Source organism: Lissotriton helveticus, chromosome 9, assembly GCF_964261635.1.
Source record: "Lissotriton helveticus chromosome 9, aLisHel1.1, whole genome shotgun sequence".
Lineage (NCBI taxonomy): Eukaryota > Metazoa > Chordata > Amphibia > Caudata > Salamandridae > Lissotriton > Lissotriton helveticus.
In genome coordinates this window covers 879,828,576-879,855,955 of record NC_136070.1, presented here as the reverse complement: position 1 = coordinate 879,855,955, position 27,380 = coordinate 879,828,576, and the positions used below count along the sequence as shown (strand labels likewise).

At 43.5% G+C, this 27,380-nt stretch overlaps 1 protein-coding gene across 1 annotated transcript in view; it reads left to right on the top strand.

Annotated features, from left to right (window-relative positions):
- Positions 1 to 27,380, top strand: part of LOC144781948 (cytochrome P450 2G1-like) — a 528,779-nt gene that overhangs the window by 135,811 nt on the left and 365,588 nt on the right. The window contains exon 3 of the mRNA XM_078661039.1: positions 2,177 to 2,326. Coding sequence (XP_078517165.1) covers positions 2,177 to 2,326 — 150 coding nt within the window. The remainder of the gene's footprint in view (positions 1 to 2,176; positions 2,327 to 27,380) is intronic.

The window sequence follows — 27,380 nt, the reverse complement described above, 5'->3', positions numbered from 1 at the left end:
CTTTTGATTCACACCACTGGTCTTGTTGCTCCATAATGGCCCCTGCTTCCCTGAACAGGAGAAGCCCATCAGACCTTCCTGGTCTGATCAAGAAGCCATCTTTGATTCCTGCGTGGGTTTCCTTTGCCAAGACTTATTGGCTCCAATCCAAAAGCCGACACCGCCGACACTGAGAGCTTTTGTGGGACAGTCCGTATCCTGCTCCTGGTTGTCGTCGACACCTCCTGGTCCACGTGGCATCAGAGACAAGCTTCACGACATCACCTGATTGCTTCACGACATCGCCTGGTTCCTTCCTTGTTCCTTCCTGGTCATTGGCTAGTGACCCAGACTCTGCCCCCTCTGCTTTCATGTAGTCTTCATCCTCCATCCGCCCTTGGATCCACCCGGACACTTCTCTCCTGGTTGCCTGCAGCATCTTTCTGAAAGGCTCCATAGGAATCAGCGACGAAACCCGACACACTTTGACACCTATGTACCCGCTTCCTGTGGGTGACGTAACGCGAGTATTTCGGTACTCCTGTGGGTATTGACTATCCTAGTGTCCTAGTTTCAAGTAGCTTTTCCGTAGTCCATCCGGAAGTGTCCTAAAAGAACTAGTTTCCAATTCTTTCGTTCCCATTCTAACTCTATGGTAACTTGCATGCGTGTAAAGACACTGCACATGCATCCCATGGGCCTCCTGCTCCCTAACCTTTGGTAGTACAGCGTAGCCCCAGCGATTCTCCAAGGCCCTAGGCCTTTCCTTTGTTCATGACGTGGTTCTTAAACCACTATTTTAGGATATGGTTTCGAAGTGCCCCTAAGGCACTACTGTATTTTGTGCAACTTATTGTATTATAATTGAGTATCTTGTTATGTGCTTCTGCCTCTGACCTCATAAAGAGTTCAGAGGATTATGTTAGAAATAAATACATATATATTTTGATATACAACCTGTGTGGTGTCCTTTCACTTGTAATTAAAAGGGTTACATATGGTAAAACAGCTGGCTTCACATGCCCTCTTGAGTTTAGCCTAGGACTGCTTTGTCCATGCTATCACTAGGAAAGCTGGTCTATAAGGTTGATTTTACAACCATCACCATAAGGGTTGTTTGGACTGGTGCTAGGTGCCCACTAGAATAGTGAACATCATATACCAGGCCAAATTCTCACACCATTGATAAAAAGTATTATTTATTTCTGGTCTTCCTTGTTTCATCTTGCTTGTTTGCCAATGTAAAAGAGATGGCTAAATGATCACTCCATATTAATCCTCATGCAGATGTGCTAAGAGTGACTTCAGGTTGATGAAATCAGATCTGTTGAGTTGCCAGCTGAATGGGTAGGTGGCAATAATTAACTGACTTAAATTAAAAATGTCCAGTGTTCTTTGTGTTTCTTCTTGTGTTTCAAAATGTCTTTGAAATAAAAAAACAGAGCTCATGTACATTATCACAGATCTTTTTTAAAACTACCTTCCTCTCAATTTTTTCTAAATGATTTCAGTTAGTCTGTTATATAACAGAGCTTTATTCCCATTATTATTCTGAGTTCCTCTTTCCCCAGAACTCTAGGTGCTCCTTGCAACAACAGGTTTGTGTCACTCAATTTTCTCATTTAATTCTGTAATCTGGACAGATTTCTAAGTGGCATCTTCATGTGTGCCTTGTGAGTCTACATAATGTAGTACCAGAGATGTGTTTGGTGTTTCGCTCCCAATGGAGCCTCTTGTCTTGTGCCTTGGATTTTGATCATCCAGTGCTGCCATTCTGTGGTTTTAGGACAGTTGATTAGATTGTAAAATCAGCAGTGGAAATAGTGGAATTGCACCACAGTGTCTCTAAGGCAATATTGCAGTATGGATAAACCGAAAAGGGAGTGACCCTGTACCAGGTTCAGTTAGTACACTCAATTACTTCTTGCAAAATGGGGCTAATATTAATACACATATGCTGAATTGGTTCCAGCTCCCAGGTCACTTCCATCTGTACATTGGGCTTCTCTCTTCTCCCCCCATGAGCCTTTTTGTTTAAGTAGCTGATAATTGTACTCCCTCCTTTATGTCATTCCAGATGCATGTGTGAGCACATTCTTATCACACAAAAAGATACTCAAGTGTAAACACACACGGGTAGTATTTAGGTACTTTTTGTAAGTGTTTGCATACATTTCACCACTTTCTATGTTTTTAGGGGTAACACTTTCTAATAATGAACGTTGGAAGCAGCTGCGCAAATTTAGTATTATGACGCTGAGAGATTTTGGGATGGGAAAAAGGCTGTTAGAAGACAAGATCACGGAAGAGGCCCGGTTCATGGTTGATCTCTTCAGAAACACCAAAGGTATGTATGATTGTCATATTTGTTATCTTATCTGAAAATGTCTTATGTGTTATTCTTATGTTAGCAGTTGATTACATATTCAATCAGCATCTTTTATTGTATTTTATTTCCTGGACACAATATAAATAAATAATAACCCAACAATTTGGTAAGCGAACACCACAATAATTTACACCTGCTTGCCCTGGTATCGTTATGTCAACTTCAGGTTCTCTTCTAAAATGAAGAAGGTAAATAAAGGTCTAGACTGCATATGCGGCATAGTTATCTTTCTGTTTGCTGGCAGTGCAAGTTTATTTTCATGCAGATCCATTGAGCTCCCTTCATACCATGCAATTATGAAGGAGTGAATAGAAACGTAACCACTTCCGATTGTCTCGTGAAGAAGTTTGCACACTGGGGTCTTAGAGAAGAGGCTACCTGTATGTGTATGGAAAAGGAAACAATGGTTGACAAATATTCTAAGGAAGTGTCAGAAATATACCTTTTCCAAGTAAGACAGATGATCCCTAAGCGACTCTGTACAGGACCGCGTAAAACTTAAACAGGATACAGCACTGTTTGGGCATAGTAAATGATCATATGGTATTAAGGTGAGAAATGGAATGAGGCAAGAGAATCCTTTTTTAATTCTGGGTAGGGCAATATAAATGCAAGAAATCTTTTGAATGTATTTTTAATATGATAAACATATACTAATATATTATTCATCTTTATTTGGTCCATTGTTGTATCAATATCTTTGCACACACCCCTGTTACAATAGTATTCAGATAGTATCCTTTGAAAACCTGAGCATTTGTTAAGAATATGTTGTAAATGAATCAGCTTAACTTGGGCATGATTTCAAGTTTAATAAAGTGTTGAATCTATTGCCATCTCCGAATGGAAGTTATTAGAGCATATTTATTAACTACTATCAATGTTCATTGTGTTAAAGTTAGGATTACCAGGTCTCGAGTTGACATGACTGGGCCTCAGCCTTCCAGTACTGGCATATGTTTTTGTAACTATGCAAGGAGTTCCATTTTATTCTTCGTCTTTAAAAGGCCTGCCAATGTTCTATCCCATTTGTGCTGAAATGAAATATAATTTTTCCGTAGTTTTGGAGGAAGCTGTATCCTAACTGTACTCACTCCTGTACGAATTCAAAGATTTTTCTATTTGTGCAGACTCTAAAGGGTCTATTATGTTGAGCATGTGCAAAGATGTAGTGTCATTCTCTTGTTTTTAGGTTAAGAGTTAGCATCAATTATGCATTCTGATGGCGTTTTGTAGCAGTGTTGCAGATAATGAATCATTGGTTTATGAAAGTAAATGGGTTGTTGTTGGATTTGGAACTTTCTGCGGTGCCACAACCAAATTCTTTGCCTTACCCCTTCCATTTTTCTGAATTAGTATTGCTGGCCTTAGGGCTCTGTGGACTTTACCGCTGCTAACCAGTGCTAAAGTGCCTGTGCTTACTTCCTAAGAGATGGTAAAATGTGCTTACACCTGTTTGGCTTAATTAGCTTATTTATAAATCCCTAGTAAAGATGTATACCATATCCTCTGGGCCTGTCCTATAAATGCGACTAGTGGGCCTGCGGCATTTATTTTGCCACCCACTCCGAAACCTTAAAACATGCCCGAGGTCTGCCATTGCAGCCTGTATGCAGTTAAACCTGCCAATTCAAATAACCCTCTTCCAAAGCCTTAAACTCCCCTTTTATTACAAATATGTCACAACTAAGGTATGCCTAAGGCAGCCCATAGGAAAGGGTGCATTGTAATTAAGAAGTTGATAATGCACCTTTAAGTTTTAAATATCCTGGTAGTGAAAAAATTCAAACGTTCCTTTTTTCACTACTGTGAGACCTACCTCTCCCATATTTGTTAGCCTATGTCAGATTGAAAACGCCACTGACCTTCAAGATCCAAACAGCGGGGGCGATGGTGCAATGACTGTCCACCTACTACCCCTTGTGTAAACTCTCAAAGAGTGACACAACCACTACCTTGTCAGAAAACACACAGGGGAAAAGGGGCATCGCGAAAATAATTTAGTGCTGCTGTCTATAACAAAAAGGCCTCTTCCGACTGGTTCTCATAGGAAGTAGAAACGCCCTGTCTCTTGGAGAGTGCCACCCTGTAGGAGTGTGCTGGATGCAAGAAAGGATAGAAGGATGTAATGCCATTCACCTCCTCTATCTATGAACAGTAGAAAGACAAAAAGACTTGTTTATCAAGGCATACATGCTCACATCCACTCAAAACAGCGGAAAGTATCACACTAGATTTCATCCAAATACGAAATCCAAACGCGAGTAATAACAACATACTGAAACAGCCTTGTATCCAAAAGAAATTTCTTCACAGAAACGAGGCCTGAACAAACAGTCAGAAATGCAAAAAAGAAAAACAAAGAAGCACACAGAGTGCCAGTGGCTGATGCTTATTGTCTGCATAATAGTTTTGAAATCTTAACTCTCCTGTTACAATCACAGCGAGAGGAAACCTTGGATAGCTTTAGAGATTACACTGCGCGGTCCTCGGAGGCAAGATGGCGGCCGTGGAGTGGGCGGTGTAGGCAGCCCAGTCCCTCTTCCCTGGTACCGGCAGGCCCGGCTCCAGGAATTTTTATTTGGGTGGGCCGAGGGGGCATTTGGGTGGGCCACTGCGGGCTCAATTTGTCACGTATATGTCTGGGCAGGCCTGCTTCAGGGCCCTCCTTTATCTCTTCTTACTCTTGCAAGGCCCAGTAAAACGCACTCTTTTCCAAATCTCTTTCTACATATTATCACTCTCAAAAAGTGTTTTTTCCATGTAAGTTCCTTTGATGGGAAGAGGAGGTTTCTGAGGTGGGAGTATCAGGCAAGTGACACATCTCGGGCTCCCTCTGTGCGAGCCTTCAGTGAGAATCCCTCTTCATACCTACCTCCACCTGACCACGGACTCTGCAACGCACTCCCTTACAGGCTTGATTATCTACTACTTCTCTTCAGTGCACCTTATCTCACAGCTAACATTGGGCCCCAGGCCCATATCAGGCACCATTGGGCTCCACTTTCATTTTTCCCCGGTAAAAACATTAGTAAAATCACCTTCAAACTTAGAAACGTTGAATATAGCAGTAAATATAATTAGCACATACACAGTAGCCCTTATGACCCGACTGCTAATTAAATAAACAAAAACAGGAAGGCCATGACAGGCCAGCTTTAGCGCTGATGCGAAAGTCTGTTTTGGCGCCACACCAATAATTTCTTTCTCCATAAATACCTTTACTACCACCTTCTAACAGTGCCTCTCATCCCTCCATGGCCCCCCTATTGACCTCCTCCTCGGATTCCCTCACTGCCACCCTCCACTAGTGCCCCTCATCTCTCTGTAGTTTTTACATTTATTTATTTTTTCCCCTCCACCCCATGAACACTTCCTCGGATTCCCTCACTGCACCCTCCCCCAGCACCCTCATCTCTCCGTAGGTCCCCCCACCCCGTGACCTCCCCCTCAGAATCCCTCACTGCCACCCTCCACCAGTGCCCCTCATCTCCCTGTAGCCCCCCATTGACCTCCTCAGATTCCCTCACTGCCACCCTCCACAGCACTCCTCATCTCTCTGTAGCCCCTCCCCCTCATGACCTCCTCCTCAGACTCCCTCACTACCACCCTCCACCAGTGCCCCTCATCTCTCCCTAGCTGCCCCTCCATCCTAAGACCTCTTCCTCGGATTCCCTCACTGTCACCCTCCAACAGTGCCCCTCATCGTTCCATAGCCCCTCCCCCTATTGACCTCCTCCTTGGATTCCCTCACTGCCACCCTTTAACAGTGCCCCTCATCTCTCCGTAGCCCCTCCCACTACCTCCTTCTCGGATTCCCTCACTGCAACCTTCCAACAGTGCCCCTCATCTTTACGTAGCCCTTCTCTCATATGCATTTCATTTGTTGTATAGCACTACTCATATCAGTGCAGTGTGTGTCAGTACACATTATACAGAGACAATGAATCATACAAGTATGTAAATCAGTCTACAGGGAATGTCACATAAGCCAATGAGGATTACAAGGTGTAGGAATCACATGTCATCCATACTGGTGGGCGGTATATTTTAAGAGGGTTTGGTCTGGGGAAACACAACCTTAGGATTTAAAGAGTATTCCATGGGGGTCAGCTTTTCTGATAAAACTGTATATCTGCCCAAACATACTCATTTTAGCAACATTAGAATAATGAAAGACTGGGGAAGTTCTAACTATATCACAAAACACAAAAAAGCGAAGGTATAACTATACCCTTCATGTTTGTATGCAGCTCTTTGGTGACAGTTTGTTGGTCACTGTCCTATGTTAGGATTGTACCTTCTGAACTACTGCAAGTTACACAAGGTGCTCTGTGACAAAGGCAGTAACCCACTGAGCTATCCACATAAAATACAGTTCATTTGCATTTAAAAACTACTAACAGACAAATGATTGCTATCCAGTAGGATCATTAATCACTTGCACCGGCCATGATAATGATTAAAAGTGGTTAAATGAAGCGCACAATAAAGTATGTGTCCTGCTGGGCCTGTGCAGATAAAAAAAAAAAACAAGTAACACATTCTCTTACCTATTACTCCATTAGTCAAACTTTGTGTTACAGGCTCATAAGCAGCTGCAGGGGTCAGCAAAGGTGACTAGGAATAAACAAACTTCTTTTCTCCTGAGCTGCATAGAAAAGAAATATCCATGCAGCAGAACAGTAGGCAAAGATTATCTTTGTTAAAGAAAGGATTTGTTGCCTTTCTCCATGTGGAGATGAGGGGGTGAAAAAATAAACAAAGCCTTCTTAACATGTAAATGGTCTTTTAAAGACCTGTGAAGAACTCGGGTGCCGCTGCGATATTCTCAAAAACTATCTGTGTGTGTGTGAGCAGGAAGCTGTCTCAGGCCGGGCGCACACACACAGACAGCCTTTGAGATTATCGCAGCCGCACCCGAGTTCTTCACAGGTCTTTAAAAGACCATTTACATGTTAAGATGGCTTTGTTTATTTTTTCACCCCTTCATCTCCACATGGCGCCTGCCTTCAAGCCCTCACTGCGAGGGCCAAGGAATCTGTTTGGGTGGGCCAGGCTCATGTTTGGGTGGGCCTGGCCCACCCGGCCCACCCTCCAGAACCGGGCCTGGGTACCGGACCCGAGAAAAGACGTGAAACCGGAGAAAATTACCTCAATTTGGCTATTTAGCGAGATTGTGTGGTGCGACGGAGAAAAGCATCGGCTTTCGGATCTTTTTTTTCCGTGCCTTTTGGTACCTTTTGGTGCCTGTCTGATGCTGAGGCGTCGGGAACATCGAGGATTGCAGAGAGAGCCCAGGACCCGGGGAGGAGGCAGGGTGACTCTCAGGTGTGGCGCCGATAGTGGAGGAAGCCGGGATGCAGCCGTAGTCGAGCAGCAGCATCAGCGGGAGTGAAAGCCCTCTCACAGGTGTGGGAGAAGTCAGGACGCTGTTGAGCTGCAGATTGTGGGATCGGAACCTGCCTCTGTAGCAAATTCACTAAACGCAGGTTGTGGAAAACGGCCACCGATGTTGGGCGACTTATTGGTATTCAGGCGCAGAGCCCTGATACGGAGATTTCCCGCACTGTTCCTCTGCGGTTATCGCTGCGAAGTTTACTGTGGCCGAAGTGGTGCTACATCGAAGAGGAAGATGCCGTCAAAAGCCCCGTCAAAGCCAAATGAGGGGTGAAAGTGATTACCCGTAGCGTGAAAGCTAAGGATCAAGTCGGAGGAGCTGAGGCAGGATGAATGGGTGGCAGTGCGGTTGTGGATTGCAGCGAAGAAGGTGAGCGAGCCTCAGGCAGGCTTGGCAGTTTGGGCTGGACTGTTCCCAGAAGGCACAGGGTCAGACTGATTTGCATATAGCCATGTCTGAACTGGGGTGGCGGAGGGAGCTAAAGAACGGTGATGGATTAAACCCAGATCAGTTGACTGGGGGTGAGTGTTTGTATTGTCAACGCTCCGTCCATCATCACCTTTGGTTTTTCTTGACTCTAAGAAACGTCAAATTTTTGCTAAAATTATACAGATAATACAGGTAGATGTATTGTGTTTACAGGAAACGCACGTAGCATGGGCTAACAGAGATTACTTAAAAAACATGGGAATGGAATTAGTTGCTTTTTCTAAACAAACTGGAATCAAAAGAAGAGTGGCGATACTTAAGAAAAGGGGTGTTGGAGAATGTGTAAGGGCTGAGGCGGATAAATGGGGCGGATGGGCTATTTGTGAATTCAAGGTGGGGCACAAAAGGTTTTCACTCTGTAATGTGTTTGGACCGAATTTGGACGATGCGGAAATTTTTAATTTTCTGAATTTAGAATTAGCACAATGGACCTTGCCCGTGTTAATGTGTGGTGACTTTAATATTCATATTGATTCACGTATGAATATTAGAAATAATACGGCACACCCATGAAGAAAGAAACATTTTATACGTCTTTAAGGGATTTGTTAATGGACCATGGTCTTCACGATGTTCGGAATGCAAAATACTCAGGGGATTCGGGGTTTACCTTTTACTCTGCTCCTCGTTCTAAGTTTGTACGTTTGGATTATTTCTTTATAACGCATGAGCTGCTAACTAAAGTCCAAATTGAGATTCATCCGAAATTGGTTTCAGACCATAACCCGATTGTTTTAGAGTTGGCTTTAGATTCGCAAGAGAAAATAGAACTCCAACAGTGGTCTTATGAAAGGAAGCTTCTTATGGATGAGGAGTACTGTCAGATGATACCCAAAAAAATTCAAGATTTTTTTTCTGTTAACAAAGGTACGGCCTCTCAGGAAATAGTCTGAGACACGTTCAAATTGGTAATAAGGGGGAAACCCTTAGTTTCTCTAAGTTTAAAAGTAAAAAAATCCAGTTCAAGCATCGGCAGAATTTTGAGCAGGTTCTCAAGGCAGAGGAGAAGTTGGCAGAGGTTATTAGACACAGTGCTGACGTAGAAATAGTTCAGTTGGCTCAAAGGGAACTCCCGGTCAAAAGATCCAATGTATATGCCTATATTGCCGATCAAATTGCCGCAAATTATGTACAACATAAAGAAACGGCATGAGAGAACAGGAAAAGTGCTGGCAAAGAGGATAAGAGAGAAAATGGTGTATAACGATATCCCTAAGATTAAAGACTTGCTGGGGGTATTGCAAGAGACCAAGGAGGGTGTGCTAATGGCCTTTCAAGGGTTTTATCAACAGTTATACAGTGAGGAGCCAGATAGGATAAATGTTGGGGACTATTTAAGGGATATGATTCCGAAAACTTTATCGAAGGTGCAAAAGACAGCACTGATAGCAGTACCAGAGTGGGAAGAAATTGAGTCAGCAATTTTAGATCTAGCCCAGGGTAAAGCGATGGGGCATGACAATATCCCTCTAGAATTCTACCGAATTTTCATGAACGTATTAAAAAAAGAACTATTGGAGGTTTGTCAGCAAGCCTTTTTGGGGAAGGCTCCCCATTCATGGGCGGAAGCTACGATAGTGGTTTTTAAGAAAAAAGGTAAAAATGCTGAGGAGATGGGGTCATATCGGCCGATATCTTTACTAAACTCGGATAGTTCCTTACAGACAGAGACCTTACTCTGCTATCACGCGCATTGCTGTGCTTATTTTAAATTGTTGTATTTTGTTTACTTGGGCACTCTGTTTTTAAAATCGCGCTGCCTTTGATCGCGCTGCTTTAATATTTGCCTAATTATCAGGCGCTTGCTACCAACTATAATCGGGGTATAGTCAGGCTTACCTGCACTATAATAGTTATTTCACCCGCATTTGGTGGGACTTAGTCAGTGAGGTTCCTGCTTGTGGCGCTCCGACCGCCGTCTTGGCTAGGTGACTGAGACTTGGGCCATTTTCAGGCGCCATATTTGTTCGGGTCCAGAGGCTCTACTAGCCGGACCCCCGCGTATTGGAGAGCTTATTTAAGTCGCTTCTCCGGTACGTTAGGCAGACCATACTCTGCTATCGCGTGCATTGCTGTGCTTATTTTAAATTGTTGTATTTTGTTTACTTGGGCACTCTGTTTTTAAAATCGCGCTGCCTTTGATCGCGCTGCTTTAATATTTGCCTAATTATCAGGCGCTTGCTACCAACTATAATCGGGGTATAGTCAGGCTTACCTGCACTATAATCGTTATTTCGCCCGCATTTGGCGGGACTTAGTCAGTGAGGTTCCTGCTTGTGGTGCTCCGACCGCCATCTTGGGTGGGTGACTGAGGCTTGGGCCATTTTCAGGTGCCATATTTGTTCCGGTCCAGAGGCTCTACTAGCCGGACCCCCGCGTGGCGTAATACTATAAATAGGAATGGGTGAGCAGGCGCGCAGCGTGCGCGTGCAGCGCGCAGCGGGCGCGCCAGAGGTAAGTCCGTTTGCGCCCGTTCGCGTCCCGGTTGCTCCCGGTGCGACCGTGGTGGCCTCTCCTCACTTGGAATACTCTCGGGAGGAATTGTGAGCGCTGAACTGTTACACTGATTTAGGTAAGCAGCATACTATGCTTTCATCTTCTTATGGTGCTCTCTCCTGTGGTTTGCTTAATGTTCGTTCACTCGTTAAGCACCACGCTGAGATTACCTTTTTAATCGAATCCTCTAATCTGGATATATTATTGCTAACCGAGACCTGGACTAAAGTGAATAGTGGGTTGGAGATCGGCTGGGCCTGCCCACCGGGTTACCTCATAAGGCACACTCCCCGAGCTTCTCGGAGGGGTGGTGGAGTGGGATTCATCTATAGAGACTCGCTCTCCCTCTCGCAGCTCGCAGTAAAAGAAGTGTTGGGGTTTGAGCTCATGGGCTTCTCTTTAACGGCCCAGGGTGGTACTCTGGTAACAGGTCTTCTTTGTTATAGACCGCCTTCCCTGACTGCCTCGGCCTCCCAGCAATTGGTCGACTTGATCTATGACCTATCAAACTCCCATGCTAGATTCATAGTGTTGGGCGATTTTAATTTATGGCCCACCGGCCCTCAAGATCTGGCTTTTAGAGAACTTTGCCAAGCGTGTAGCAATGTACAACTAGAGCAGCTTGTGCTGTCACCTACTCACGCTAAGTGGTACACTTTGGATTTGGTATTTGCTGACAAAGAGCTGGTTGTAGTTAATGAGGTCATAGATCAATGTTGGACCGATCACGCACTGATTCTCATGTCCATCTCCTTGCCTGGAGGACCATTAAGCATAAATGGTCCGGGCAGGTTCAAACTCAGCAGGCAATTGTCCCTCCTACTAAGGGGGTCGAGTCTACCCACATTACTGCCTAGAGCTTTCTTCGTGGGGGACAGTGTGAATAAGAGCTATGCTGCCCTTTGCCAGCAGATTTTGACATCACTAGATGAATTGGTCCCCTTACGGAGGGTGAGGGACAAACCCATGAGAGCCAATGTCTGGTTTACTAGCGACCTTAGCCAGCAGAAACTTCACTGTAAACAGGCAGAGCGTGCTTGGAGGAGAGGATACAGGGAATCAGCTAGGGCGGCCTATAAAGAGGTCTTGCAGGAATATAAAGCCCATTTAAGGATGGCCAAAGCTAAGTTTCTGGAAGACACCTTGGCTAAAGCTTCTAATAAGTCGCAGACTCTTTTTAAGCTGGTTAATAATCTAGCTAACCCAGCCTGCGCAGTACCAGCTATTCCGGCCTCTCAGGAACTGTGCGATTCTCTGGCCTCTGCGTTTGAGGAGAAAATCAGGACAATTTTGAATGGACTTCTGGCTTCCGGTCAGCCTGGCCCGTTACTGCCTCTCTCCTCAGAATCTCTCTATTCTTCGGATTCTGAGTGGGTTGACGACAAGGAAGGGCAACCTCAGCTGTCCTGTTTTCCCATCCCCTCTTTGGAGGAATTTTGCGTACTGGCCAATTGCGTTTCCTCGGGTTCACCACTTGGCCCAATGCCACATAAGATCGGGAAGTCATTCCAGGCAGAGCTGTTTCCTCCACTTTACACCATCTGCTGTCAGTCGTTGGCTACAGCTTCAGTCCCAGACAGTTGAAAGATGGCAGTAGTAACACCTTTGCTAAAAAAGGCTTCTTTGGACCCTCTATGTCCGGCCAATTATAGGCCCATCTCGCTTTTACCATTCCCGATAAAAATCATAGAGAAGCTGGTCACAAGAGCCTTATCCAACTTCCTTGAAATCAACTCTTGTCTTGATGTAGCCCAATTCGGCTTTAGGCCGGCCCATGGCACTGAGACCGCCTTGGTCGCCGTGTTGGATGATCTGCAAACGCGTGTCGACATGGTTAAGGCAGCATTCTTAGTGCTGCTTGACATGTCGGCCGCATTCGACACGGTGGACCACGCGGTTTTACTGGGCCGCCTTCGGAGAGCAGGTGTAACCGGCTTGGCTTTAAGCTGGTTAACATCCTATCTCTGCAACAGACAGCAAGCCGTGGCGTTGCCACCGTTTCGATCAGCCGTGCGTCAGGTGAATCAAGGTGTACCTCAGGGGTCAGCGATCAGTCCGATCCTTTCAACCTATACCTCCGACCCCTAATAAGTTTGATAAAGTCATTCGGCATATCAGTCATCAACTATGCCGATGACACTCAACTGATTTTTTTCATTTGAGGGCAAAGAGACAGTCTCGAGGGACACCTTTTACCGGTGCATGTCGGCAACAGCAGAATGGCTACGACTCAACTCGCTCCAATTCAACGGGTCGAAAACCGAGGTCCTTCACTGCTCCTTGGATCGGCTTCCTCGCCCGCTGCCGGACGACTTTTGGCCAGCCTCTATCTTGGGTACGGTTACCGCGGCTGAGTCGGCTCGCAACTTAGGGTTCTTGTTTGAGCCTAGCCTGCAGCTTGATGCCTCTGTCAACAGGACCACGGCGACTTGTATGGGCTTGCTTCGAGCCTTACGAAAAATCGTGCCGTTACTTCCTCTAGGAGCCAGGGCAGAGGTGGTGCGTAGTACCATCCTCAGTAGGTTAGACTACTGAACGCACTGCTTGTGGGGGCTCCCAATATCCTGGTATCAAAGTTATAGAGGATTCAAAATATGGCAGCCAAATTGGCTTTATCTCGCCCACGTTCTGCATCGTCATCGGCAGCACTCTCTGATCTCCACTGACTACCTGTCCAGCTGTGGATTCTTTTCAAGGCCTCATGCCTTGTCTTCAGGGCTTTGCATGGACTGGGACCAACGCTGCTTCAAAATCTTTTCTCCTGGTACCAAGCCGCTAGACCCCTGAGGTCTTCCTCGGCGTTCTTGGTGACGGTCCCTAAGATTAACAGAGTGAGGATGGGCGGCCGTGCCTTCAGCTTTGCGGCCGCCAAATTGTGGAACACCTTACCTCTGTCGCTGAGGAGTAGGCAAGATCTGACTTCCTTCAAGAAGGATCTTAAAACCCACCTGTTTCCAAGAGCAATGTAGTGTATTACACCTGATGGATTGTTATGGTCACAGCGCCAGGATACCCTTTGGGTGGCAGTAGCGCTTAACAAGTATACATACATACATACATAGTAAAAATAATTCTAAAATAATAGCTAATCGGCTAAACGATCTGATGCCAGGCTTAGTATCTCTCAGACAACATGGATTTATAAAGCACAGAGGCACTACTGATCATATAAGACCGATCATATCCTTGTTGGACTGGGCACAGGGCTCACATTCTCCCCTCGGCGTGGCCCTGTTGGACGCAGAAAAAGCGTTTGACAGGGTCGCCTGGGATTTCATGTGGCTGGTCCTGGAAAGGAAGGGTTTCCTGAGGAGTTTATAAGGGCAATTCAGACACTATATTTTCACTATATTTTCATCCGTTTGCTACTATTCGAATTTCTGGGAAGAGGTCGGGGAAAGTATCAATAGCAAGGGGGACAAGGCGGGGGTGTCCCTGTTCTCCCTTGCTGTTTGCTTTGTATATTGATCCCTTTATTACCAGCTTAGAGGACAATACTGCAATTTAACCCGTGCAGATAGTGGATTAGGATTTTAAAGTGTGTGCTTATGCGGATGATATCGCAGTAGTAACGTCTGACTTGTCTGCCGCACTCCCAAATATTATAGAATCAGCCGAGAAGTTTGGGCGCTTCTCGGGATACAAATTGAACATTGATAAGACACTGCTCATTCGCTCAGACGCTGCCCGACCGGAGAATATTAAAATCACAAAAGAAGCCAATTATTTGGGGATTAAAATTACAGCTAACGTTGAAGAAATTATCTCTATAAATCTAGAGCCCATTATTGGCTCCTCTAATAAGTTGCTATAAAGAATAAATAATCTAAAGCTATCACTGTTTGGCCGCAGTAATGTACTAAAGATGTTAATTTTTCCAAAGTTTTTGTATTTATTTCGTTCTCTTCCATTTATTATCTCATCTGGTTATTTCTCCCGAATAAAAAGATTGTGCTCCAGATTTCTCTGGGGATATCATCGGGCTCGGAGGGCGTTAGCAAAATGTGTGTTACGCCGAGAAAGAGGAGGCTGGGGCATCCCGAATTTCCAATTTTATCATTGGGTAGTGACTCTGCAACATAAGGGCGTATTAATTATCCCTGATGATCCGGTTGAGCATTTTGCCTCACCCTCTATTTACGAGATGCTTCTGGGTGCTGAGGCTAAGCAATGCTTAAACCGGATTATTGAGCCTAGTTACTACAAAAAAACTAAATTTAACACTATTTATTCTGCTTATGTTATATGGAGGACAATAAAAAAGAGATTTAGAATGGGCCCTAATATGAATATTTATACTGCATTGCAGAAAAGTCCTTTTCTCCCAGAATTATTTAGAGACGGTATAATGCAAAGGTGGTATAATCTTGGGATTCGGAATTTTGGCGATTTGTTTCAAGGGAATGATTTTGTTTCGTTTGATTATCTAAGGAAGGAATATCATGTGTATCAGGGTGATTTTTTTAAGTATCTTCAGATACGCAGTTTTTGTGGCCAGAAACTTGAAAAACAGATGATATTGCTGGGGAAAATAGGGATAGCTGAAGCAATAAAGGGACAGCATAAAATAGGATCTTTGTATCAGTTGCTTCTGGAGAAGGTGGAAGATGATTTAGAGGAAAGGGCACTTAAATTGCAAAGCAAGCTAAATGTTGAACAAGTCAATTTAGATAAAAGTATAGAGATTGCGGGGAATGTGTTACTTAATGGGTCAATGATTAGCCAACATTTTAAGTCAGTTTTTGAATTATATTATACGCCATATGTTTTATAGATGCCCTAGGTTATCGCAATTTATTGCGGATATTGAGAGTTATTTAAGGAGTAGTTTGAGTATTTCTGTTTAATTAACAGCTCCTTTGGTTATTTTTGGGTGCGATTAAAGTACGACGTATCAGGGTTCTGCCTTTGAGGAAATATTAATTTTTATTTGCATGTTGGCATATCGGTCTTGCATCACATCCCAATGGCTAGATGAACACCCACCAAATTTTATTACGTGGCAAACTAAATTATTGTCTATGTACCATCTTGAGATAGCATTATATAAAATCAAGGGCATTAAGAAGATAACGTATGGGCTTAAAATATGGTCCCCGTTAGCTAATTGGTTGGGGTAGCAAGGAAAATTGTGGTGAAATTAATGTATATGGCATTTCTTTTATTTTTTTTCTTACTTGTCCTGTAAGTGCTGTTATTCTAAGAATCTAGGACCTGATGTAATGGATAAGATACTGTTTAATGCTCAATGGTATTATGGCGAAAAGTGTTTTTGTTCTTTACTGTCTGTATGCTGTCATAAAACTCAATAAATATTTTTTTTTTTTAAATTTATAAAAAGAAAGACGCGGTCCTCTTAGTTCGAAATACGGAGCAAGAGCCATTAATTAGGACTGGACTTGCTTTGTAAACTCAACTGTGTAATTTACTGTACAACGGATGTTGTCAGCATCCAGCCGAAGATTATGGAGGCAAGAGTTAAAAAGTGCCTGACTTTTACTGAGGAAAACGTACCTTCATAATTAACTTATACTGTGAATAACAAGGTTTGGAATATTTTGGGGAAAGAGATCAGATTGAACAAAAGCATAGAGCCAATGCAGATCAGTGAAAAACCAAATGTAGAATGTCCCTGTACTTCTCAGTACAAAGTTGCTGATGAAGCAGAGAAGGGGATTGCACAAAATGGATGACTTAGTGATTCCTTGTTGTCTTATGGTACCGAATCCAGCAGTAATATTGGTTTAAATTCCAGCAGAATCCCAGTGTTTTACAGTGATAGATTTGTATCAAGCATTTGTTTATTCCTCTTCATGAGTGTGCCAATATTTCTTTGTGTTCTGATTCAGAAATAAAGTTTGGGTTTGGTGTAGGACCCCACAGGCCTATATGGATAGTCATTTATTTGGTGCATTAAAGTGAGTAGAGAGTAAGGAAGGTGTCTAACGAACACATTTCTGCAAGTTTGAAAATTAGTCTGCCAACAATACACAGAGATGCACAGATTGTCCCGGGAATGATTGGCTACTGTTGTCAGTGGATTTCAAACCTTTGTCTGATTGCAAAGGATTCACAAAGGCTGACTTACAGTGATGTGAGAGATCTGGTGCCTTGGGAACATGAATGTTTTCAAGGCTTCCTGGAGCTCAGGCACAGCTTGTGTAGTACTTCTACTCTAAGATCCTCAAGATGTTTTATTTAATTTGATTTAGACCTCAACTGAGGTCAACAAATACATATTAAAATTGTTAAAAAACAGATATGATATTTAAGCATTAATTTAAAAAGCTCTTTAAAAATGCATTCAAATTATAATAGGCAAATTAATTAGATGGCGATTTACAAAACAGGATTAAACTTTATGCAGAGAAGATAATATATCTAAAACAAATGGGCTTTATATGCTGGCACTAAGCCGCTACCAAGGTCGAATATCGGCAGACTAATAATACATGTAATATATCTTGCACTCCTGCTCTAGGAATGTGAACTTATGAGAAAGAGATTTATTTATTTGACATGAAAGAAAAGGTGTGCACTCTCAATCATCACACAGCAATATGGGATGGGGGTGAAAATACCCACTGCATAGTTTTTCTGCTACACTAAATGCAATTGCCTCCATGCTCCTAGGACCGATGAAGAATGTTGCAGATACTTCCTTGGCAATTGTGCAAATAGATGCTTATTCTTCTCGTTCCTTATTCATGTAAAACAATGCTGACTCACACACATACTCTGCATCTTACAAAAAGTCATTTGACTAAGTATGAACAGATTATTCTTTCATCAGAAAACATTTCAAATGGGGAGGCAAGATGGCGGCCGTTGCATCGGCTGTGTGAGCTGCCTGTTCCTCCGCTCCTAGTCGGAAAAGAAGTGAGCTGCTGCGTTCACCCTAGAGGCTTCCATAACGACTGCTGAATGATCTCGTATTCCAAGTCTGGTTTTTGAAAGTATTTAGAAACCTGAATTCTAACCAACACAGAGTTTCTTCGGCGTATTGGCGTCTTGGCATCCTATGGTCTCACTGCTACTGCTTCTTGGCTTTCTCCGGGTGCCGGTGTGGCGCTTCCCTCCCCTCTCACCGGGACTGTACCTGAGTAAAGCGGCTGGCGTCAGGACGAGTATGCCGCCAAAACCCCCCTGAAACCCCCGGTCACCAGGAGTGTTAAAACGAAGACTCCCGTGCAGCTAGACGCTGTGCGCACCGACGATGCTGGAGCTGCGGGTGAGTCGGGGGAGACGGGTGCTATGGATAACTCGCTAGCCCAGCTACAACCTGTCTTAAATTAAAAGAGGGGAGGGGAGGGGAGCGATCGAATAAAACTCGCAATGTGAATCATGCATTGCAAACTTTACCTGCGATGTTTGAGAAGGAGCTCATAAAAAACACTCTGACAGAGCGCTCCGTGAGTCCGGTAACCGATGTGATGAAGGCTCCTATGATTGATACTGGGGGGACTTTTTGAGTTTGACGGTTCAGGATGAGCATGCTATAGAAACACCGTTCAGTCTGGTCACAAGAACGTTACTACTCAATCCTGAAAACACTAACGAAAAAAGACCGTCCAGTGGTATTGTGGGAGGTGGAGTACGCTCTGATTCTGGAGTAGCTGCTGAGAGTTCTGAGAATTCTGCTGGTTTGAATCACTTTGCTGAGGTAACAATACTATCTGCACCAAATGAAGCTTTGTGTCCTGACCCTTTAGGTCTTCAAGAAACTGCTGATAGATTTTTCTCAATGTCAGACCATTCATCGGACGAAAGTATTGATAAAGATTGGGCAGACTATCCAGGTGATAGTAGTATGGACGATGACTCAAGAATTAGCAAGACTTCTCCTGGGTCTGCCACAACCGTTAAAAAACTCAGGTTTAGGAGGTCCCCGGGTACCAGGAATAAATCGTTTGACCCTGGTGGTGTATCCCCTGAAGCTGTATCCCAATCTGTTTTTTTGGAAGAAGAGCATACACGATCTGATGAATATTGCTCTGATCAAGAGGTGACATTAGTCATGATTGATCAAACTATGATGGCACATAGAGCTGAAACAAAGACGGAGATTGCCCGTACACAAGCTACGCGCCGCAAGGTCTATAATGCTGTAAGACAAGTTACAAAAATCTGCACTGATATCTCATCCAGGGTTACTGAAGCAGAGACTAGAATATCTGTGCTGGAGGATGAGGTCGCCGCACAGAAATTAGAGCTTAGCTCTATAAAAGCTCAACGTGATGACATTAGCTTCAAGCTCACGGAGTTAGAGAACCAGTCATGCAGGAACAATTTGCGAATTTTGGGGGTCCCTGAAGGTTTGGGGAAACCAGACGTACGCAATTTTGTTTGCGAGCTTTTTCTTGAGGCATTGTCAGAATTAACTTCATGGGACTGGCCATTAGTAATTGAACGGGCGCATCGCTTCCCTTTTACAATTAAAAAGGCTAAGCAATCAGAGGCTGACCGCCCAAGAGCAATTTTGGTTAGATTCAATAACTTTTTAGCGAGAGAAGCAGTTTTCGGTCTCGGTAGGCCAGACAAGAAGAGATCCGCAAAAGGCTGCAGCTTTTTTGTTTGGCCGGATTTTTGTTAAGCCACTGTATCCAAACTGTGGCATTTACGTCAATTAGTCGCTGGATTTCAGGAAAAGGGAGCAGTGGTGTTGTTAGAGAATCCGGCCAAGCTAAAAGTTACCATTAAAGGACAAACTCGTTTTTTTTCTCTGAAATTGTGGCAAAAGAATATTTGATGACATTATGAAACCGAATGACGTTGACTCTGTCCTTTTTTTGAGACCTTCTTCTGAGGGGGTCATGTAGGGTCTTTCTGAAACAAACGTTGATAATCTTGTCCTTCGCATAGTGCCCTTTTTTGATGGGGGCCTTGTTGTTTTTTTTTGGGGGTGAACACTAAAGTTTTGTTAAAGATGGTCTTATTGAATAGTGATATCTTCTTTTCCGACCAAGGAAAGGGGGTAGGGGGGCATTCTGTGTTCTCAGGGACTAATAGTCCTTGTGCCTCATATGGTGGGATGGGTGGGATGGGGGGTAAGAAGTGGGGTGGGTGGGTGAAGGTGGTGGTGTGTTGGTGGGGGGTGTAAGTCAGCAGCAGTTTTCATTGAGTGGGCATTCGAGTAGATTCTTTTTAAGCCTTCTTTAAGAGCGCAGTTTTTTGGCACAAATGGATAGGAAATCGAAGGTTTGTACGTTGAATATTAACGGCCTCTACGCCTTAAAAAAAAAGGGAATTTTGTGTAAAATGATTCAACTATTACAAATAGACATTTTGTGTCTACAAGAGATGCATATTGCTTGGGAGAAGAGGAATTTATTGAAAAATTTGGGTCTAGATCTGCTAATATGCTCAAAGCAAACAGGGATTAAAAGAGGGGTTGCTATTTTTATAAAACGGGGTTTAGGGACGTGTATCAAAACATCGGCAGATAAATGGGGGAGATAGGGATTGGCAGAGCTGAAGATTAACGAATACAGGTTCACTATCTGCTCATTGTATGGTTCGAATTTAGATGACTGTGAGTTAATGAACCTTATTAATTTAGAGCTGGCCTCATGGTGTCAACCGATAATTCTTTGCAGGGGTTTAAATATCCACATTGATGCTGGGGTCGATATTAGGATAAGTGGGAACTACTCGGGTAGAAAATACCGGACCTATAGAGCTCTCCGTGAATTGTTTTTAGGAAATGGGCTTATTGATGTTTGGAACACTCTTCGCTCAAATGAACCTGGATATAGCTTTTTTTCTGCCCCACATCAAAAATTTGTTCGTCTGGACTAGTTTTTTTATCTCCCAATATTCTATAGAAAAAGCCAATATCGAGATCCTTCCTAAACTTATATCAGACCACAATCCATTAATACTCGAAATACAACTGCCCTCCCAAATAAGGGGTATCAAAACCAATTGGTCGTTTCAAAGGAATTTATTATTGGAGGATGATTATCTTCAATACATGGCTAAAATCATTGAGGAGTTTTTTAAGTGTAACAATGATACTGCCTCCGTCCAAATTTTTGGCACACCTTTAAATCAATAATCAGGGGGGAAACTCTTAGCTATTCGAATTTTCAACAAAAAGCTAGAGGGAACAAATTTAGGGAGAAATCCGATTTGGTAATGAAGGCAGAGATAAAGTTGGCTGAAAATATCAAACTAGGTCGGGGTATGGAAGATGCCCAATGAGATTTAACTATTAAACAGTCTACAGTTTATTCCCATATAGCCGATCAGATTGCACTTAAGCACAGACAATATAAGACAGAGTGTTATGAACTGAGTGAGAAAACTGGGAGAGTATTAGCTCAAAGGTTAAGGCAGAAGGCAGCTTTTAATGATATTTCAAAAATCTATGATCTGAATGGGGATGTTCAAGAGTCTAAAATAGGTGTATTAAAAGCGTTCCCTGATTTCTACCAATTATTATATAATGAGTCCAGTGACGGCATGGATGTAGAAAAGAATGCTTCAGCATATTTTGAAAATCTTGGTAATGTAGGACTCTTGGAATTACAGAAAACTCGATTAGCTGCCCCTATCTCATGGGTAGAAATTTAACAAGCTATTTTAGGCCTAGCTTCTGGGAAGGCAATGGGACCAGACAACATACCTTTCGAATTCTATCGTTCTTTTCATAGATTGTTAAAACCTGAGCTGCTAAAAGTGTTTCATCAAGCCTTTTTGGGCCATCCCCCTGAATCATGGTCTTTGGCTACTATAGTTATTTTTTTTTATAAGGGACGGTGGGCACTGAGTTAGGGTCATACAGACCCATTTCTCTCATCACTGCTGACAGCAAGATTTTCTCAAAAATCTTGGCTAATAGATTAAACGATCTTATGCCAACTTTGGTTTCAATAAGGCAGCATGGGTTTATTCAAAATAGGGACAGAACGGACCATGTGAAGAGGATTATCTCACTATTAGACTGGGCACAAGCCATATGATCTCCGGTCGGGGTGGCCCTGTTGGATGCTGAAAAAACGTTCAACAGGGTCTCCTGGAGGTTCCTGTGGTCCACACTGATTTGGAAGGGATTTCCTACAGAATACCTTAATGCAATACAGGCATTTTATAATCATCCCAAGTCTGTAATTCGTATAGCTGGCGATGTTTCTGATAATCTGCCAATAACAAGGGGGATGAGGCAAGGCTGTCCTTGTCCCCCCTTGTTATTTGCGTTGTACATTGAACCTTATCTGAATAGACTGGAAAAATAAGCTGGCATTAGTCTGATGAGGATACACCAGGTTGAATAGAAAGTGTTTGCGTATGCAGACGATATCGCCATTGTCACTTCAGATATCAAGCGACCTTTACCTAAAATAATTGAATTGGCTCAGGAGTTTGGGGGGTATTCAGCATATAAACTAAACGTTTCGAAAACCCAGTTGATTCACTCGGATGAGGGCCGTCCAAATGATTTGGTCTTTTCTTCTGATGCCTTATATCTTGGTATTACATTATCCAGAAAAATAGACAATATTGTATGGCTCAATGTAGATCCCATATTAAACTCAGGTAATAGAATTTTGGAGCGACTAAATCATTTACATCTTTCTTCATATGGCCGTACTAATGTATTAAAAATTTTAATATTCCAGAAATGTCTATATTTGTTTCTTATGATACCCTTGCTTTTCCAATCCGATTTCTTTGGCAAGATAGATAGAATGTCCTCTAGGTTTCTCTGGGGCTATCGTAGATCTAGAAGAGCTTTGAAATGGTGCACTCTTCCGAGAATTAGAGGCGGCTGTGGGATCCCGAACTTTCAGCTGTATTATTGGGCTGTTTTATTGAGATATATGGGTATTTTAATTTTTCAAGATGTTACTTTGGGAGAATCGATCAGTCCTTCAATGTATGAAATGGTATTAGGGAAGGAGGCGAGACAATGTCTTGTAAGAATAATTGAGCCTAGTTACTACAAAAAAACAAAATTTAAAATTATGATAGCTGTCTTTCAAATATGGAAGCAATTAAAAAAAAGATTCAGTTTTTGCTTTGATTTGAAATATTACACACCTTTAGTGAATTGTCGGACTCTACCCGAGATCTTTAGGGACCAGGTGATGATAAGATGGCATTCTGCAGGAGTCCGTATATTAGGAGATCTATACCAGGGGGATCAGGTTGCCTCTTTTTCTTATTTGCAGCTTAAATTTAATTTTGCTAGAATGGATTTTTTTGAATATCTCCAAATACGAAGTTTTCTGGATTCTAAAGGTCTTTTAGACCAGCCTTTGATGAACAAAATTGATATACTTGAAGCTAGTAGAAGGGAAAAGAGAATCGGCTTAGTGTATCAGGTGATGGCAAATAGGCTTCAAGATGATTTATGTTTATTTGAAAACAAATGGCAAAGAAAACTGGAAATTGAAAAAATAGATATGCCCAGAGCAATTGAATTGTCAACTAACATCCTGTTTAATGGCTTACTTAAAAGTCAACACTTTGGGGCCCATTAGGATGGCGGGCTGATTGCCCCAGCCAGGCTGGCAGTAGCCACCGCCTGCCTGGCGGGGGTAATCTGCCCGTCATCCTCTCCTGAATCCCCCCCGCCATATTAGTATGGCCGGGGGGACGGCGGCGGACAGAAAGACGGTCCGCCGCTTTTCCGCCCTGGTCAAAAAGTTTAATATGGTGGCAATGTCTATCAGACACCGCCAGCCATATTAGGATGGGCTTTTTTAAATGCCTTTCCGTGGAAAGGCAGTCGGAGAATCCCTGCGGGGGCCCGTTGAGGGCCCCCAGGGACTCTGGGGGATGGGGGGTGCACATGAGGGGTACCTATGGTACCCCCCAGCAGTTTCATGCACAGCATGGCAGTGCACTGCATGCCTTCCTGCGATTGTGGCGGGCGGTGCTGAGTGCACCGCCCGCCACAATGGTAGGAATGCAGGATGCGCCCGCCACTGTGGCGGGTGCATCCTAATGCCAGGCACGGGACCCCCGCCCTCATGGCAGGCGGTCCCATTGTCCCCCTTTATGTCTATTTTTGATCTTTATTACACCCCTGCTAAACTTGCAAAATGGAAATCAAAAAGTGGCGATAGGTGTAAGCGATGTGGGTGTATTGCTGCTGATTCTATTCATATGTTTTTTATTTGCCCTAAACTGTCTCAATTCATCATGGACATCCAATTTTTTTTAAACATTAGTTTGGGGGTACATGTAGAAATGTCTGCAGAATTGGTAATTTTTGGACTTCAGTCAAATCAAGTCGGAATTAGATCAGTGGCAGAAGAAGGATTTTTATTTATCTGTATGTCGGTATATCGATCTTGCATTACTTCTCGATGGATAGATTCTGATCCACCGGTTTTTAATAACTGGCAATCGAGATTACTATCTATATATCATTTGGATATTGCGGTTTATAAATTGAAGGGTCTAAAATAAAAAAGCACTTGGAAATGTTTGGGCTCCTATTTCAAAATTGATCTGACTTCTTTTTTTTTTTCTGTGTTACTGTATATAATGACTGCTCAATTGGATCTTTTCTTTTTAAGAGAGATTTATTTTCTGTATAACTGTCTGCTGATATGAAATCAATAATAATGCTGCAACACTCCGAATCATGCAACGTCCATGCCACTGACAGGCGAGGAAGTTTAAAAAAAAAATGATAAAAAGTGATCATGATTGCATTGATGTTACAGAATTGTGCACAAGACCAGATATTTAAGATGCACCACTTGAAATCGCTGAATTGATTTGATTTTTGGATGATTATAAGAAATTGGGGTTTTTTAGTTGAGGGGGGAAGAAGCCCTATTCAGGCAACAAGCACAATTCTTGTCAGGGTGAACCACAAGGAAGTCGCTAAATTAACCTGTGCTTAACCCTCTGGTAGCTTGGCACAAAAGCTGTCAGGCTTAATTCAGAGGCAATTTGTAAAGTACTTAAACAGCACACAAACAGCAACAAAGTGAAAACTCAACAATAGAAAAAACCCACACCAATTTAGAAAAATAGAGAAAAATGTAATAAACAAAACGTCACCAAACAAATTAAATTCAATCATTAGAACAAAAGTTATGAAAGTTCCTATTGAAATAGAGCACCTAAAAGATCAAAGCGTAAGCCGCAGGTATCTGCTTGCACCGAGTCCAAGTCACGAGATAAGGTCCATTGCTATAAAGTGTGAGTCAAATACAAGGGGTTGATTGGGTCAAATAACTGCTTAACTACCACATAGAATCATTTCTGAAGAAAAGTTACTGAGAAAGTAGAGTTCAGTGGGGCAAGGCAGCAGGCTGTGTCCGAGGAGGAGTTGTCAACACCAAGGAGCTGCTGGACACGACCTCAATGAAGTCATCAATGTTGGCAGGAAAAACTCAGAGTGAGAAAAGCTGGATTTCCAGGCAGAGGAGTTTGTCTTTGTCAATGTGGAGCCAGTCATCCTCAAGCCCTGTGAAGATTTCTACCTTCAGAATTAGACAACTTTTTGGAAGATGAAAATCTCCAGCAGGATGAAGCAGCAGTCTATGGGCAAAAAGGGCTTCACAAAGACAGATACTATTGCTTGGATGTCCTTCTGAACAGCATCTGCTGCTGCGGAGAAGAACATAGTTGGAGCTACATAGAAGTCAATCTAACTGTCAATGTACCTTTGGGATTTCGTATGACAGGTAGGTTGCATTCTTCTGTCAGGTCTCCAGGAAGTTTTTGTCCCAATTTTTGGAGAAGTACTACTAATACCACCTCCAAGGGTCCAGGACATCGGGGGCACCACCTGAGACGTTATGGCTAACTCCAGTAAAGGCCTGCAGCAGAGTTCAAGACCTCGGGAGCTTGTTATGTCCTAGTAGCTCACACAGGGTGCCAGCCAACAAGGCCCTTGGAGTCAGTTCTCATGGAACTGTGTTCAAGGAGATGGTCCAATTTTCCTTTAAGCAGCAAGGTAATCCTTCTGAGTTCTTCAACGGGTTCAGGAGTGTAATGAAGTGATCTTCAGGAGTTTTTCACTGCCAGGATTTATCAAACTTAAGCCCACCTGATCTACTTTGTAACTACGATGCACCGTGCTCTATGAGCCTTAAGAGACTATCTTAAGGGCGGTCGCCAGTAGGTAGTTATAGTTAGGACCTAGTTTCCTTAGGAAATCCGCAACATTCTATTTGGAATAACTTTGGCGCCGGTCGACGAATCTTCACGAAATTCTCCAAGAAGATGGCCCGCTCCGCTCCTATCCTGAAAGTTTCGGGATGAATCATCAATCGAGGGCCAAGAAAAAGGGGGGGTCCCAAAACGTGTTTTCCCCATGCAATTTTCCATAGGGATATTTAAGCGCGGCTACAGCCCGAACTGCTGAACGGAATTACACCAAATTTGGCAAAAATCAAAAGTAAACTCATTGATATATCTATGGGCGAGTAGGGTACGTGTATCCTCCGCGTACCCTTATGAGCATGAGCTGCATGCTAATTGGCTGTCAACTGTCTGTCAACACTCCAAACCAGGAAGTGTTGGCAGCCATCGTATGTCTCGGTAGAAGTAAGGCACAAGAAAACTGACAAACCAGTGCGGAAAAGACGCAAAGGGGGCAGGGTAGAAACACCCTGACCCCCTAGGCCTGCTCAGGGGGTCCCACAAGGACCGACCCCCAAACCAAAGTCTGCTTTTTTTCTAATTAGCCCCCGGGGGGCCAAGTCCCGGGGGCAATATAGTTCATTGGGGACCGCCACCCCCAGGGCTTCAATGTTATGTATGCGGGGGGCTCACGGCCCCCCGCAGCCCCGGGGACCGCCACCCCGGGGCTTCTTAAAAAAAAAAAAATTCAAACCTGTGTGGGGGCTCAAGCACCCCCACATGCCCCGGGGACCGCCACCTCACCGGGAGACTACATTTTTAAAGTGGGGGGGTCCATACCGGACCCCCCTACCCCGGGGACCACCACCCCCCAGGGCTTTTAAATGTTGGGATGGGCATTGCTTTTACTCATTTCAGGTTGGCTTGAGTTGGTATTTTACCAATTCAAAGCTGTAATACTGTGCCTGGAGTGAGAAATGGCTTTTGTCATTTTACAGCTCGGCAAGGACAGCACTGTGCTAGTCCTATGCTTAAAGACTTTGCTGTAGAAATGGCAAAAGACTTTGTCCTTTTCTATCTCGGTGTGGATGGCACTGTGCTAATCCTATGCTTAAAGTCTTTGATAGAAAAACAGACATTTGAGGTGAGCAGATCTAGAGTGTCGCTGGTGTTGAGAGTGCTCTAACAGGAGCTGCTTTCCACCTGAACTTGAGGACTACCCAGAGTTCTCTCCTTCGTATTTGCATATATATATATATATATATATGTACAAAACATCCAGCTCCCACAAAGAAAAACTCAGTGGAAACAGGCACAAAGTGGTTTCAGGATTCGGCATCAATTTATTGGATCATGTCGCCCTCAATCCCAGGTACAAGAAACGTTTCAGCCTACACAGAGGCCTTTCTCAATCTAGTTTGGCGCCATTCATTGATCATGTTAAATAGCCCTTCCCACTGGACCTCCCACTGGACCTCGCAATGGACATAGAAAACACATTCTGGTGTAACCTATCGCCCCATAGCCCAACAAAAACACGTGTATGTAACTGTACAATACAGCTAGAAGTCTGCA